The sequence below is a fragment of the Cottoperca gobio genome, chromosome 14 (genome assembly GCF_900634415.1).
Source record: "Cottoperca gobio chromosome 14, fCotGob3.1, whole genome shotgun sequence".
NCBI classification, from domain to species: domain Eukaryota; kingdom Metazoa; phylum Chordata; class Actinopteri; order Perciformes; family Bovichtidae; genus Cottoperca; species Cottoperca gobio.
The window spans coordinates 2,596,634-2,613,829 of record NC_041368.1 but is presented as its reverse complement, the minus strand read 5'-3'; the positions used below and the strand labels follow the sequence as shown (position 1 = coordinate 2,613,829).

General features: G+C 40.8%; 1 protein-coding gene across 1 annotated transcript; it reads left to right on the top strand.

The window, feature by feature from the left end:
• Positions 1-14,824: 14,824 nt before the first annotated feature.
• Positions 14,825-16,989, top strand: crx (cone-rod homeobox). Its single transcript, XM_029448448.1, has 3 exons — positions 14,825-14,921; positions 15,959-16,110; positions 16,351-16,989. Exons 1-3 carry the CDS (start codon positions 14,825-14,827, stop codon positions 16,987-16,989), a joined length of 888 nt encoding a protein of 295 aa, XP_029304308.1.
• Positions 16,990-17,196: the final 207 nt, after the last annotated feature.

The window sequence follows — 17,196 nt, the reverse complement described above, 5'->3', positions numbered from 1 at the left end:
GACTTTTCCTGACAAAGTTGAAACCAGGCTAATGCATCTCCCATTTCCCCAAGTTGGTTTTCGGTTTGGTTTACTATTAGTTTTTTTCTGCATGTTTTGTTTTCCTCTGATGTTGCTGAAAGGTAGCTCCGTGCTTATTTCAACAACAAACAAAATGTCCACCCTGTTACAGACTGAGTTAGGTCATCATTTTCAAGTTCAAACAATTATATTTCGTGGACCTCTGGCCTGAGTGTCTTCTGTGGCCTGTTGCCTCTTAGCACCTGTGGTTCTGAAAGGCAGCGTGGCTCTTTTATTTCATGTTGTAATTGATTCCACGCATCACATTCATAATCCTGCCACCTGCCGGTACTATCTGTCTCTTACATCCCAAATAAAACGGCTGACTTTTTTACTTTTTTAGTGATTGTATTATCAATAACATGTTGCTAATGACCGTAATGGAAAGTAACTGAGTACATTTACTCAAGTACTGTAGCCTTCTTACTGTACAATTCTGAGTTACTTGTTCTTTCTTACGTATTTACATTTTGAGCTACTTCGTAGCCTACTTCTACTCCACTATCTCAGAAAGAAATACAGTTTTTTTTCCTACATTTATTTGATCATTTTACATTTTATTTTTAGATTCAGATTATTAATACAAAATAAATTACATTGATAGTATTATGTATTATTATGGATAGAGTTAAGACTTTATTGATCTCTTGGAGAAATTCCCAAGCTACCCAACAGCTTATATAGCAACACACTTAGCCCCATCTTTACTAGCTGCAACATAAAAGTAATGTTAATGCAGCAATAATCATTATTCAATGACATCATATACTTTAATCTGCAATTTGAGAACTTTTACTTTTGATACTTCAAGTATATGCCAATACTTGTGTACGTTTACATAAGTAACATTTACTTGTAATGGTATTTCTACGTGGTATTGCTACTTTTACTTAAGTAAAATACTTTTCCACTAATGACTGTTCATCTCCTCTTATTCTCTTCTTTCATAAATGTATTTACAGAAAGATATTTATGATCAAGTCTGGCTGTATCCAAATACAGACCATTGTGTCTACTGTGATGTAAATAAATGACATACTAAACAGATACCACAGCAAATCTTGAAGATGCAAAAGTCAAACATCATAGTATACAGATAATGCTACAAAACTACAATAGTATAAGTGTTAAAAAGATTGTACGTATTTAAATGTATGCAAACATACCATTATGTGTGTTAGATTATAAACTCGCCAAACCACAAATGTTTCCATTAGGGCATCTCATGTACAGCATACACCAGGCCGACCTACAACCCAGTGGAGTTAGAGAAAGTTACAGTAGTGATGTTTGCCCACCAGATGTCAGTGAACACTTAAAGCTGTGCGCTGCCCTCCTGTTGGTCACCACCAGCTTGTTAACTTTCAACTTTTTAAAGAAGCAGTCAAAATAATCTAAACATTGTTTTATTTCACTTTCCAATATCACTTCTTTCTTATCATCTGTTAGGCTTTCTCTTACCCAGTTTTAAGAGAGTAAATAAGGAAAAAGTGTCATAGAATATTTTGGGTGAAGCTTGCGCTCCCATGTCTATTTCCAAGCCTTAGGTGAGTTTCATATTAGCTCAGCCTAAACTTGACCAAATTTTCTCTCCTTATGCTGCACTGAATCTGAGAAACCTGCCTGTTTCCTCACAGGACTCTCACATCCTCACCAAAAGTCTAACAATTCACTGGGAATTGATTGGAAGCAAAATATTGTGTAGTAACACATTTGACAGCAATGCAGAAAAGCACTTGTGTGGATGTGGATCTGAGGTGCAAAAGGTGTATGCATGAACCTAACAGAGTTGTTCCCATCTCAGCAGCCAGACCTAGCTCTCTGGAAAAATCCAACAGTGTCTCTTCTTAATCTCATCAAATTGATTGGTTTCTACTTTACCAAGTTCAACACACCTCGAAAGGTCTGGCAATGGGACCTGTACTTTACTGTAATATACTTGTTATATGTCACTGCAGCATCAGAAAGAGGACCAGGTAGCATTTCTACATTCACATTTGATGTGAAAAACTTCCTCGGCAGTCTTTTAAACAATCAAACAATTTTGCAGCTATCACTGGCTGCTAACATTCTCCGACCTCTCAGGTGATTACAATGTACCTTATACATAACAAAGAAGAAAAAAACAGCGTAATAAAGATGATAAACATTTGATGCTGATGCTGTTTTGTGAGAAGGTCCTGTGAGGAGGTCAATGATAACACTATCATGTATATATATATATATATATATATATATATATATATACAGTATATAGTACTGGACATTTTGAATGGCCCAGACATTGAACAAACTGTTCATTTCAACAGCAAATCAAATCTTTGCACATTCACTTATGATGCATGACATGGTAATTATGGGATGTTTTTCCTATAATGGTCATTTACACTTAATACTTTTATTACTGGAATAGATGCACAATACAAAACATTTAAAAAAAACATACCAGTTATTGAGGGACAGGAAATATTTGTGCATAAAATGTGTAATTCCATCATTAAAACAAATATCAGTATTTTCAGTTTTTTTCAGTTTCAGTTTTCAAGTTCTGCTACTGTAATACATGTTACAAAGTCATAGTTCACAGTGGAGTGATGTAGAACCCTGAATAATAGGTTGTAATTTCTGGCTTTAAAAAAATAAATAAGTTTGGGGCAGTAAAAACTTTACTTATTGTACCTTCATTGCAGAAGTGACAGTATGAAACAGAAATATCACAAGATCCTCATTCCCTATGTGGAAAACTTCTGATACACTTATTTAATTTGTATGTTTTGAATTTTAAATTTACAAACCAATAAACTAAAAAAGCCTGGCCTTGAGCTAAAGAAAACATTTCCTCTGTGGAGATACACAAGATTTTATACCTACAATTACAACAGCAGTTGCAATATAAACACTGCGGGCTGATAGCCCATTCATCGGTTCAGTGGCTGTCGTACGTGTGTGGTACCATGTCCAGTGTGTGTGTCTGGGATGAAGCAGACGGAGGTTAGGCCCTACGAGCGGCTGCTCCATATTGTGACAGTTCAGAGGTGGCTGTGTGTTACACCACCACCCCCACCCCTTCTTCTAATACCACCTGCTAATCCATCTGCAGGATTACTGTCCACTGTAATCACTCATCCTCCACACTGACACACCTCACCTCACTCTGCAACTCCTGACTCATTGCACACACACACACACACACACACACATACACACACACACACACACACACACACACACACACACACACACAAACAACAACCTCACAGACACTCACAAAAGGTAGCATTGCAATATACCATTGTCTTTGAAGCTTTTATTTATTTAGCATTAACCAAAAAGGCAGTTATTTTTGCATGTATTGTGCTACCTTACAGTATATGTCACATAAATGAATCAGAACTGCTGTAATATGCTTCAGTAGGCTTTATTTTTTGCTATTTTCCTAAAGACGAATTCAACTTCTAAACTGTAGTCACATTTTCAAAACTCTTAACACAATTAGCACAACATCCGTCTGTTGCGGAACACACCATTAACACAATTCATGTTGTGTTCACAGAATATGAAGTCAAATAATACGTTTCTCAAATGCTTACATTTTATTTAATAGAAGCTTAACCAATACCAAAATTATGTTTTTTTCTTGTCTTATTTACAAATGCTTGCATACAACATGTCAGAACAACATAGTATAAACCTTCTGCTTCTACAACTACAGCGGCTCAAAAGCTGTATTGACACAGTTAGTTAATAAGCACTTTTTGAATGAACAGATCCTTGAAATATTGAGAAAAAGCTGATTTACTGTAACTCTAACGAGGCAGCTATTCCACTATTCAGGAAACTGAACATTATTTCACTACATGATTTACAGAACACATTCATCAGATATGTGTGTTCATATATAAATATGTGTTCTTGCCTTTTTTTTACCATCATTATTTCGCAAACTCTTCAAATGTATTTCCCAAATTCATTCATCTACTACTACACAGGTTGATTATCTTCACCTTCCTTTTTACAAAACGAAACATGGCCAGTACTCCCTCACATGGTGTACAGATATAGAATGCCAAAGTACACGTTATTAGGAGAAAATCATCACATTTACGTAATTCATGATGTCTAATTATTTCTTTATGTGTATATTATTTCTTTATTTTCTTCTATTTACGAATATTCTTTTTCATGTATTTCTTTGTTAATATTGGATTGTTGTAAGTTTTTCTGCTCATCTTGTTGGCTTCTTGTCATTTACTTTTTGTTTGTATGTTTCTCTTTAGTGTAAGTAGAGGGGAGATCCGTTGAATAAGCCTGACCTCTCCTGTCTCATTTCTTATTGTTTTTCTTATTTGGTTTGTATGCGGTCTTATGTGTGTGCAAATAAAAAAATGTATGCAATGAAATCTTTATAACCAAAAAACAAAAAGTTGTGTAAAATAGACCACAGCTGATTCCAATCTCCATCGAAGTTCTTTCAACACCAACGGTATAAACAAGACTTTTTTGTTTTTATTGTGGATACATAACAACACAGAGAAGCAGAGAGAGATAAGAAGACCAGGGCGAGGATAGAGGACCAGAGAGAGGAAGAGGACCAGGGAGAGGAAGAGGACCAGGGATAGGAAGTGGACAAGGGAGAGGAAGAGGACCAGGTAGAGGAAGAGGACCAGGGGGGAGAGGAAGAGGACCAGGGATAGGAAGTGGACCAGGGAGAGGAAGAGGACCAGGGAGAGGAAGAGGACCAGGGAGAGGAAGAGGAAGAGGACCAGAGAGAGGAAGAGGACCAGGGATAGGAAGTGGACCAGGGAGAGGAAGAAGACCAGGTAGAGGAAGAGGACCAGGGGGGAGAGGAAGAGGACCAGAGAGAGGAAGAGGACCAGGGATAGGAAGTGGACCAGGGAGAGGAAGAGGACCAGGGAGAGGAAGAGGACCAGAGAGAGGAAGAGGACCAGGGATAGGAAGTGGACCAGGGAGAGGAAGAGGACCAGGTAGAGGAAGAGGACCAGGGAGAGGAAGAGGACCATGGAAAGTAAGAGGAACAGGGAGAGGAAGAAGACTAGGGAGAGGACCAGCAAGAGCAGTAGCTGGACATGTGGCCAAATGCTGAATAGTGTACTGTATACATGAGAACAGGACTGTTCCCCGGCTGTGCCTTGTTTACTGATTTTATTTTATTTATTTTTTTAAAGATGTATGTTGGATTTTTTGTTGATCACTGGCAGCAATTTTATGCTGCTAAATAAACTTTTACTGCAGCAATTCTGTCACTTATTTTGTTTTTCTACCGCACATTTGTAAGGTAAAGATGACTCATTTACTTTTCATATATTGTGGGTGTCCCGGTAGCTCACCCGGTAGCACAGGCGACCCTTATATAAAGGCTGAGTCCTTGAGTCCTGGTTCGAGTCTGACCTACAGCCATTTGCTGTATGTCATTCCCCTTCTCTCTCTCTCTCCCCCCCCCCCCCTTTCACAATCTGCACTTCTCACTATCATAAAGGCATGAAAAGCCCAAAAAATATAACTTTAAAATAGATAGTATATTGCCAAAAATGCACACATTTGACACTCCACACCAAAACACGTAGAGTGGTTTACAGAAAAACTGAAACACGAAAAGTGATGCAGTTTTTGCATTGCCATCAACAGTTAATATTTTGAAAGTGGTTGGTATATGTTCCTCTTGAATAGACAACATCTGCTAGTGTTTTTTACATTACATTACAGTTCATTTAGATTACAATAAGTGTAAACAATCATGAGTTCGAACAGCATGAATCTTGCAAGTACACTAGCTTCAAATAGGTACAATCCTTTAAGTGCAGAACAATAGCTTCAAATAAGCCAACATGCAGAAACAGTAGAATATAAATTCAACCATTAGCTACAAATAAGCCAAACCAATGTAAGTGCAACATACAAAGAATAGAATTATTATTATTTATTTTTGTCATTCATTAATGTGCAGTCGAAACAGGTGAGTTTTCAGTGCGACAGAAGGTGTGAAGACTGTCTGCTGACCTGACATCAATGGGGAGGTCGTTCCACCATTTTGGAGCTAGCACAGCAACAGGCGGGTTTTGTTTGAGGGGAATCTGGGTCCCACTCGCAGTGAGGGAGTAACAAGCCGATTGGCCGATGCAGAGCGAAGTGAACGCGCTGGGGTGTATGGTTTGACCATGGCCTGGATGTAGGAAGGGGCTGATCCATTCACAGCACGGTAGGCCAGCACCAGAGTCTTGAAGCAGATTCAGGCCGCCACTGGTAGCCAGTGAAGGGAGGGGAGAAGCGGTGTAGTGTGGGAGAACTTGAGTAGGTTGAAGACCAGTCGGGCTGCTGCATTCTGGATCAGCTGTAAAGGTCGGATGTTCTCATGTAGGCAGTCCAGTGAGGAGGGAGTTGCAGTAGTCAAGGCGTGAGATGACAAGAGCCTGGACAAGACCCTGCGTCGCCTTCTGAGTCAGTAGGGGACGTATCCTCCTGCAGGAGCGGGTTGTTGCAGCGATTTTGGCACTAAAGGATAGTTGGTCGTCCAGTGTCACACCCAGATTCCTTGCAGTCCGAGTCGGGGAAACAACAGAGGTGCCGATGTTGATGGTAAGGTCTTAGATGGGAGAGCCCTTTCCCAGAAGGAAAAGGAGCTCAGTCTTGTCAACGTTGAGTTTCAAGATTTGTGCAGCCATCCACTGAGAGATATCAGCCAGACAAGCCGAGATCCGTGCTTCCACCTGGGTTTCAGATCTGGGAAAGGACAGAATCAGTTGAGTGTCATCTGTATTGCTGTGGTAGGAGAAGCCATGAGAGTGAATGACAGAGCCAATTGAGTTGGTTTACAGAGAAAAGAGGAGGGGACCCAGGACGGAGCCCTGAGGTACCCGGGTGGTGAGTTGACAAGGGTCGGACAGAACCCTCTCCAAGTTACCCTGTAGGTGGGGTCCTCTGGGTAGGATTCGAGCCTGAGACTCCCAGTTCTCCTTAAGATTGTTAGGAAAGCAACCAGTTGTTAAGGAAGTGTTGATGAGATGGGTGAGAAAAGAAAGGAAGTCAGGAGCGATAGACTGGAGAAGGTGAGAGGGGATAGGGTCCAGAGGGCAGGTGGTAGGATAGGCAGAGGTAACGAGAGATAGAACTTAATTTGAAGAAAGGGGGGAGAAAGAAGTTAGAGTGGATGGAAGTGATGTGAATAGTTGATGTTAGTCTGTAAGTCGGAAAATGAAGAGCGTATGTCAAGGAGGTGGGGGACTGGGAGGATCGAGGAGGGTGGAGAAGATAGAGAAGAGTTTTTTGGAATTGGAGAAAGAGGATTGGAAGATAATGCTTTTCGCTTCTGAAATTGAAGAAGAGAAAGAGGAGAGAAGAGTTTGAAAGGCAAGGAGGTCGTCAGGGTGTTTTGATTTCAGCCATTTTCTTTCAGCTCCCCGTAGGATGGTTCTGTTAGCACGCGCAGAGTCACCCAACCAGGGAGCTGGAAGGGACTGGTGAATCTGCTGCAAGGTGAGAGGACAGAGAGTGTCCAGAGAGGAGGACAGAGTAGAGAGGAGAGTGTCTGTGGTAGAGTTGGCCAGCATGAGTGAGAAGGAGTCAGAAGAAGGAAGGGCCGAGAGGACAGCTGAGGCAAGGAGAGAGGGAGCAAAGGTTACAGCGGAGGGGTACAGTTTTCGGGGAGATAAGTTTGTTAGTTTGGGAGAGGGGGGGAGAGGGGGAGAGAGTAGGATATGAAAAGGTGATCAGAGATGTGAAGTGGGGTTACAGAGAGGTTTGAGGTAGAGCAGTTTCTGGTGAATATGAGGTTGAGGTGGTTGCCAGCTTTGTGAGTAGGAGGGGAGGGAGACAGGGAGAGAGCAAAAGAAGATAGAAGAGATAATAAGTCTCATGACTTCTCTGACTGGATGTTGAAGTCACCGAGAAGTACGAGCGGAGGGCCATTTTCAGGGCTGTTGGACAGGACAATGTCCAATTCCTCCAAAATCTCTCCCAAAGGACCTGGAGGACGGTAGAGAACAACAATGTCTAATATAACCAGCTTTGTTACAGTGACGGTATGACATTCAAAAGATGAGTGGGTGAAAGGTGGCAATGGATAAAGAGAAAAACTCCATTTGGGAGAGATCAGCAGACCAGTGCCACCTCCTCGGCCAGTGGCTCTGGGTGAATGGGAGAAGGAGTAGGCTGAGGAGAGAGCAGCAGGGGTGGAAGTGTTATCAAGTGTGATCCAAGTCTCAGTGAGGGCAAGGAAGTCAAGGGATTTCTGGGAGGCGTAGCCTGAGATGAAGTCAGTCTTGCGAGACCGGCAGTTCCACAGGTCTCCTGTGACAAGGTGTTGGGTATGAGAGGAGCGGGTGGGATATACAAAAACAGAGAGGTTACGGTGGTGTTGCGAACATGTACGAGTAATATCTACAAGAAGAGACATGAACGGGAATGGAAAATATACACATTTGAATAAGGAGAGGGAAGAGCAAGCAAACCAAAATATTTAGCCCAGTGGTGTTGGCTGCGCCTCCCACTTATCCTCCTATTGTCTTTGTCCTCCGAGTCTTCGTCCGATGAGGCCGCTGCTCCAACGAATGCTGTTTCCTTAAATTAAGACTTAATTACCTAGGTGGCTACAGCTGTGTTAGCCACACCCACTGTAATCAGTCCACAGGATGGGCTTTACTGATGGCTTTGAAAAAATTACTTGATATTGAGTTTGGTTTGTTGTGTTTAGGTAGAGTTAGTGTATGCATAGAAAGTGTTTGAGTTAGTTTTTAATGAACAAGTTTGGGTTTGAGCAGAAAATTAACTATTTGGCAAATAGTATGATCTAAGTGTGGTGCTATTTTAAGAGTTTAGAAAAAATATCTTAAGTCTAGGTAAGCAATTGTAATAAAAAAAAATACTGTAGGGTAATTCCAGTAATGCGATTCAGAACTATACATATTCACGATACATACATGTTTACAGTAAGATATCTGATATAGAAATACAACAGTGTGAGTCTTCTGTCCTTCTCATCAACATCACATCTTATGTCCTCTCTTGCAACACACCTAGGAAATAATCTCTATATCTTCTGCATACATACATCTGATACTGTAGCTGCAGGTCATACACTTTCACCTCCTTAAGGAAAATAGCTCTTTGAGGAATGGAGGGGAAAGTGGAAGTAAACTTGACTCCATCCTGGGCAGAGCTGTTAACCAGTCTGTGTTTGGAAGAAATGGTGAAAGGCCACATCGTCCTACAAACGTTCAGGATTCCACCTCACTTGCCCCCTTTCCTCACCTGGCACAAGTCTTTCATAGAGGTCACAGAAGAAATAATGTCCCAATTAGGGGTTTACAGTATAGATATATATTATTGTTGTTTTATGTTTTTGGTTTTGTTTTTTTTAGATATAGATGTAGCCTGTAGTCTAATTAAAAGTAAATGTGTTTTGTATTTCTAAAGATGAGGTCATTGAATGCATTTTGTGTCAAATGATCCACAGTTTAGTACACATTGAGTCTGTTGTGCTGACTGTGTGAAGAGTTTTGAAAAAATGTACTCACTATTGAGGAATGTGTCACAAAGGACAGTAAACTTTCACGTTCAGTTTTTTCCAGTTATCAATTCTAAGCCTTACTAAGACATTCCCTCACTGACATAATAATAATAATAACAATAACAATAATAATAATAATAATAATAATAATAATAATAATAATAATAATAATAATAATAATAATAATGAATTACAATGAATAAAATGTTTGATACAATGCCATAAAACTTTAAAAACAATAACAATTAAAATATTATGAAAAAATATTGTGACATTGCAGGGCAGCTAACCAGATGGAGGAAGAATGATGAGGAGGCAAGATGTGTTTGCTAGCTCAACAGAGCCCAGATTTATTCCCTTGCCGCAGCAACAGCTAACCCGAGGTTGAGGTGTCAATGCCGGACTCCAAGGTTTTCTCTGGTCCCCTGCCAAATGTAACCAGTGATGACATGTTTAGCCGCATGTCATCATTCCGACGCTGGCTGTCATGGTGGTGTTTAGATAATAATGTGGGCTTCGTAGATAATTGGCGGACTTTCTCAGTCCACACATAGTGCTTAAAATAGTGAAATAGTGACATATAAAGCGGGAGCTGTGAGTCCTTAGCTGTGTGTGTCGCTATGTTAAAAAGACAAATTCACAAATTATTGTGAGATGGTAACGTGTATAATAATGGTACCAGGTTAAGAAGATGTTAGTGTGCATGCAAATCTGTCTGTGTGTACAATACTAACACATCATCCACCATACGCTGTGCAGCGACTGCCTGCTTATTCAGTGGTACGGGTCATGGTCGCTGGCAAATGGAGTGAGTTGCGCCTGTATCAATCTCATGTTTGATTAAATAAGTCCTGCTCAGGTCAGAAGTTGAAGTGGCAAAGACTGACCGGAACTCATTCACCAACTCCCCTAATGGCTGCTACTGCTTTGCGGAAATCCCCGCCCTATTATTCTCCAGAACTTGACCGTTTCCTCTTAGGTTGGGGGGTTTGGTGAACAAATCTGTGAAACCTGACTTTTCCTCGTCCCAAACAGTATCCACACATGGTAGAGCTGCCGGTTCCTGTGAGCAGTCTTCTTTCTCAACAGAGATGGGTTGTGGGCCCTGAGAGGAGATTCTATCTGTTCGGGTTGATCAACATATTCAGCTGGAAACTCTGCGAGCTTTGTGCACAGTTCTGCTGGATTTGCTGTGGTGTCTGGTAGCAGCCAGTCACTGATATATAAGGCTTTAAGGCTATATGAACAAGTAAAAAGACAGGTACTTTTCTAAAAGGTTTCAGGAGCCAGTGCAGAATCATAGCAGTGGGGTAATGTGATCTTTTTTTGTAATAGTAACAATCCTGACTTATTCTGAATTATCTGTCATGTTCTTATAGACTTTTGAGGTAGCCCAGTATATAGAACATTGCAGTAAATAAAGCAACTAGTAATAGGAGCATATATCAGCATTCAGCTAACTTCTAGTTAGTAGTCTCAAATTACTCCCAGATCTATAACTTGGGTTTTAATCTTTTTGGAGAGAACACTAAAAAAACAAGTGCAGATTCTCTCTATTTATTTCCAAGGATCTCTGTTTCCAACTCATTTAGATTTTAAAAAAAGTTTTTAAATTGGGCACCCCCATTGCTTAACTAGTAGAGCGGTCAGCTTTGAATTTGATGTAAGTGATACAGGAAACAAGAGCACTTTAGGGTTGTCTGGTGAAACAGCGATATACAGTTGTGTATCATCTGCATAACAGTGGTATCTGACACACATTATGAAGACTATAATGTTGCCCACAGGCATCATTTGGAAGATAATATATTGTCATATAAGACAATATGTAATATGTAATACAATATTTTCACTCTTTCTGTGATGCAATTTCACAACATTGTCATTGAAGTTATATGAACAACCTAATTGAAATCTTCACTTTAAGAGACAAATGGAACACTGATATTATAAGTTGATTATGTGTGCTAAAGTTAAACATCTGCTGTGGGAAAAAGGTGATTTCTTTAAAATATATATATATAATAGAGAAGGGAAATATGTCTGAAATACTAATCTAAAAGCAATAGTTTAAACCCATTTTTCTAAAAATACTTTATGAATATGTTTTCTGGATCCTTATGCAATGCAGTGGATTGAGACTATAATGGCATGTACTGTACATATACAATATATAATAAACTATACAATAATACAACCATGATACATTTAACCCTGATGGTGAGACTAAACACAAAATAAAATATAGATTAATATAATCTTAAGGAAATAAAACTCCTAATGCGTCTTTTTTATACTTTATTTATTATACAGATTGAACAAACATGACACAGCATGTTATTTATTGAGCTGAAGAAGCGCTGGTAGATGGATTTTGTTACCTTTGGACAGGGCAAGGCTAGCTGTTTCCTCCCTTGTTTCCAGGTGTCTTGATAAACTAAATTAACCAGCTGCTGGCTGTAGCTTCATATACAACAGACATGGTAGTATCAATGTTCTCAAATCACTCTTGGCCAGCCTAACCCTAACCCAATTGTCAATCAAAACGACAACATGATAATATATCTTTCAAAAATGCCAGCCGAGTAAAACAGTCTATAAGCGCTGACATGTACATCATGTTGACTCAAAATGATGAATCCTAGTTTTAAGATTAGTGTAAAAGAAATCTGGATAATTACAGAGTCATCGAGTGACTTTACTAACTGAATGTTCATTTTTATTATCATCCAGTTATTCATTGGTTAGTGGAGGTCTGGCTGAGCTGCTGGTGGCACCTAGATTGCACAGAGAAGATTATTACAGTGTGTGTGTGTGTGTGTGTGTGTGTGTGTGTGTGTGTGTGTGTGTGTGTGTGTGTGTGTGTGTGTGTTTGTTTGTTGTGTACGTGTGTGTGCAGAGTGAGTGATTGGGCCTGACAGCAGCCTTGGTATTGCTGGTTGGCCTGCAGATTTAGCCGACCTGTTTTAGACACTCTAATCTGGATTAAGAGCAGCAGTGTGTCAATGGGGACGAGAACCGGAGCTCCCCCCCTCCTGCCCCTTCACCTGCTTCTCCTCCATTCCTCTCACTTCCTTCCCCCCCTCTCTGTGTGTACCTGCTCCCCCTCCTCTCTTTCTCCCCCTCCGTCTAGCTGATTTACATTCATCTGTTCGCTCTTTTATTTCAATCTTCCTGAGTTTTCAGCCGTCAGTCGGCCTACAGTATGTTGTATACAAACTCTGTTCAGTCTTAAAATAAAACATTTGCTTGAATCACCCTGAATGTCTGTGTTAGTTCAGTTTTAGGGGGAAGGGCAGTCGGGCAGGGATTATACCAACTAAATCCTCTTCCCTACTTCCCTACTTGCTGTTGCAGCTTCAAGCGGTTCCATTGGGTTGGATTAAATCGCCATCATCAATATCATCTGGACAGTGTTCATATAACATTTATGATCTTTGTTACCAGATCAAAATAAATCACCAAAAAGATCTCACTTTTTTGAAATGCCGTCTCAGAATCTACATTTTGGCCAGTAATTGCAATACTTCATTTTAATAATTCAACAATAATTAATTACAGCAGGTTGTGCTAATGACCTAATGTCCTACTGAAAAAGTCATTTGTAAATAAAACTCAACATTAAACACCTAAAAGTAAAGAATTTTAAATAAATTAAAAGCAATTATAATGTAACAATTTAAATAGTGATAAAAAGTATATCAAAGTATTTTAGAACATGATATAAACCTATAAAATGCAACAGTGCATGCACATACACAGAGTTCCCTTTTCGTCACAATACATGTGCATATGTATCTCAGACTCATTCAATATTATCTCAGTGGCAACACTGTAGTCCACAAAAACAAAGTGGGAGTTTAGGAATCCCATGTTTTTATTTCTCCATTTCTATGTTAGAACGTGTCCATTTGTATGTTTCCGTTAGGTGCCAGCTGTCTGCATGCTCTGAGTCCTCTGTCCACGCTGCTCTCTCTCCTCCACCTTCCTTTCTCCTGTCGCCACACTCTCTATCTTCTGCAGTTTTCTTCTCTTTCTTTTTCTCAGTCTACACATCGAACCATCTATTTCCCCCTGCGTGCAGCTATAGTTCCCTGCAGCCTCCTTTCCTGCTCCACCACTGACGGATTGCTCTGTCTTTCCTCCCTTTATCTGGAGATAAGATACTTACTTTTCAGATAAAGCATATTATGATAAATCAAATGAGCTTTGTCGGTTTTGAGCATCTGTGTGTGTGTGTGTGTGTGTGTGTGTGTGTGTGTGTGTGTGTGTGTGTGTGTGTGTGTGTGTGTGTGTGTGTGTGTGTTTGTGCGTGCGTGTGCGTGTGTGTTCAGCTGTTTTGGAGATATATGTAATCTCTCAATAATTTGTGAATGTATGAACTGCAGCAGATACTCAGCAGGTTAATTGATCAGCAGGAGGGGACATCGCAATTAAAGAAGGCTTTGAGGGACGACAAAATGAGAATTGAAAAGACATCGTAAACATTGTCATTTCTGAAATATTAATAATATTTTTCTCCTCAAACAGTTATATAAAAAAGGTGAAATATTTTTTTATTTAAAAAATCAACATCTAAAACTTTTTTTGGGATTAATGTTATTATTATAAATTGTTTTGTTTATACTTCAACTTCTTTTTTTTAAAGCTTGTACTTATGTATTTCATCCAGATGAGTGATTCAAGACTAGAAACTGACAAATAATTTAGAATATATTAGAATACTATTGTGTGTGTGTGTGTGTGTGTGTGTGTGTGTGTGTGTGTGTGTGTGTGTGTGTGTGTGTGTGTGTGTTTGTGTGTGTGTGTGTGTGTGTGTGTGTGTGTGTGTGTGGTGGGAGGGGTTTGCTGAAGCGACTTGCTCCCTCTAATTAGCAGCGTGTGCCGGTAAAGAAACTCAGTAGAACGACCTCACCAAGGCGCAAAGGCATCCGGGGGCCACTTCACCTGTGTGATGACTTAACTGTGTGAAAACCAACTTGCAGGAGCAGTTGGGATTCTCAGTGCGCTGCAGTGTGCTCTGCAGCTAAACTGACCGACAGTAAAAGCTGAAACTGCAGGTAGAAAAAACACACTTTGAGCTTTCTCTGGTGAACTCCTGCGCGTCCCGGTCCTTTCTGCAGAGGGTTGGATCCGAAGCACCGACTTGTTGCCCCCGCAGAGGTCTGAGGGGCCCTCGGTTGTTGTTGTTGCGTGTCCGACATACAAGTCTGCGACAGGACTTAAAAGCCAGCTGCAAGGATGATGTCCTACATAAAGCAACCCCATTACACCATGAACGGGTTAAATTTGCCTGGTCCCGGAATGGATGTGCTACACACAACCATCGCTTATCCATGTAAGTATGAATTTATATGTTTTTAAAACGTTGTTCTGTTTGACTTTGAAGTATTTTCTTGCTGTTCTAGTAATTTAGAGTATTCATTCCACCCAAAATGATGCGTAAAGACGCGCAGGCTGTGCCTGACGCTGTCGCGAACAAAAAACAAATTACAGGATAAACATAAGAGCCCATGTATTGACACAAAGTATAACAATGATCACAAAGGAAAACGTACTATAAAAGTATAATTACCACGCTGATTTCAGCCAAAGAAACATAAAATGTAACTTTAACGTTCGTTATGACAGATTGATGAATCTAATGAATTACTAATTTCTACATCATTTATCTGTCGTAGATATAATTTATTAGTACAGATACATGTGTTAATACGCAGATACATTGAACCCTTTGAAACCCTTGAAACGCAGATCATCCGCGCGCTCCTGAGTTCAGTGGCTGCCGGGAGTCAGAGAAGATTTGACATATATGTTTTTATAATTTTATGTTTCTCACTTTTTCACACGTCGCTGACTTTCGAATAACTATATATCGATTGTAGATGGAGACACTTCCCGCGACTAATAATTCCTCACTAACTTGTTCTGAACAAATATTACGTATTTGGCTGTGCCTTTGAGGTCAGATAGATATATACAGTGTGAATTTTACTGTACAAACTATAGTTAGATGAATGAAATGGAACATATTGTCTTTCCTTCTCTGGGAAAACTGAAACTCTTGAAAGAACCAGTGACTATTGATCGAATGAGCAAATACACTTTGTCCTCATATTGATAACAAGCGGACTGTAGAAAACAAGTCAGGATTATAAAGAGTATCATATTGTAGTGTAACGTTTATGTTAACATTTGTATTAGTTGTCATCCTCTCTCACATAGCTGGAAAACAACAAACCTACCCAAATAATTATTTCAATGACATGTCATGTTGCCTTTAAAATACAAGCCAAGTACAAGTTGTGCTCATAATTCAGGTCAACTCTCCATTGCTACCAGATTAATAATCCCCTCTGTCTCTTGGGTTTGTAGCCACTCCCCGGAAGCAGCGCAGAGAGCGCACCACCTTCACCCGGACACAGCTGGACATCTTGGAGGCGTTGTTCTCCAAGACCCGCTACCCAGACATCTTCATGAGGGAGGAGGTGGCCCTCAAGATCAACCTGCCTGAGTCACGTGTGCAGGTACTGGAGAAATAGGCTGAAATAAGATGGAGGCCAAACTGTTAAGTGTTTGTGGATCATTTACAGTGAGACTAGACATCTGAAGAAATGTAAAGGCATTTGCATTTATAATACAGCACTTCAGTTACATAAATCACATTTGTCCTTTCTCACCACAAACTATTTACAACTCAAGATATGTGCATGTCCAACAGTTGTTTTCTGTACTAACATGTTTTATATTTTTCTCTGCGCCTCCAGGTTTGGTTTAAAAATCGTCGAGCCAAGTGTCGTCAGCAGCAGCAGCAGAGCAGTGGCCAGTCCAAGCCTCGCCCTCCCAAAAAGAAGGCCTCTCCATTACAGGAAGCCAGCGCTCCTGATCCTATGCCTAACCCCTCTGGCTCCTACAGCCCCTCCTCTGCCCACTCAGGGCCCAACCTGGTCCCGAGCTCCAGCACTGGAAACTCTGCTGTGTCCATCTGGAGCCCGGCCATCTCGCCCCTGCCCGACCCCCTGGCATCCTCCTCGGCCCCCTGCATGCAACGGCCCTCACCTTACCCTATGAGCTACGGCCAGCCGTCGGCCTACACCCAAGGCTACGCCAGCACCACCTCCTACTTCACCGGCCTGGACTGCAGTGCCTATCTGTCCCCCATGCACTCGCAGCTGTCAGGCACCGTGGGAGCCCTCAGCCCCATCACTGTGCCCTCGATGGGGGGCTCCCTAAGCCAGTCCCCGGCCTCGCTGTCCTCACAGGGCTACAGCACAGCCTCCTCTCTGGGCTTCACCTCTGTTGACTGCCTGGACTACAAGGACCAGCAGGCCTGGAAACTGGGCTTCACCACAATGGACTGCCTGGACCACAAGGACCAAAACTCCTGGAAGTTCCAGGTCCTCTAGAAAGTGATAAAGTGCGTCAACGAGTCCCATGTGAGATAGTGTGAAGCAGTTCTGCCAGAGGACTTGTTATCTTTGATTTTCAGTTTCCTGTTTGTAACATTTTGTTTTATTTTCTAATGGTGACCTCTGTAGAAATGCATTTTATTTGAATAACTTTGGAGATGAGGGATCAATGTCTGTCATCAATGCTGCCTGTCAGCAAATCAT

Coding starts and splice junctions, on each gene's coding strand:
- crx (XM_029448448.1), top strand. CDS start 14,825: ATGATGTCCTACATAAAGCAACCCCATTACACCATGAACGGGTTAAAT. Junction 14,922..15,958: donor CACAACCATCGCTTATCCAT/GTAAGTATGAAT, acceptor TTGGGTTTGTAG/CCACTCCCCGGAAGCAGCGC. Junction 16,111..16,350: donor TGCCTGAGTCACGTGTGCAG/GTACTGGAGAAA, acceptor CTGCGCCTCCAG/GTTTGGTTTAAAAATCGTCG.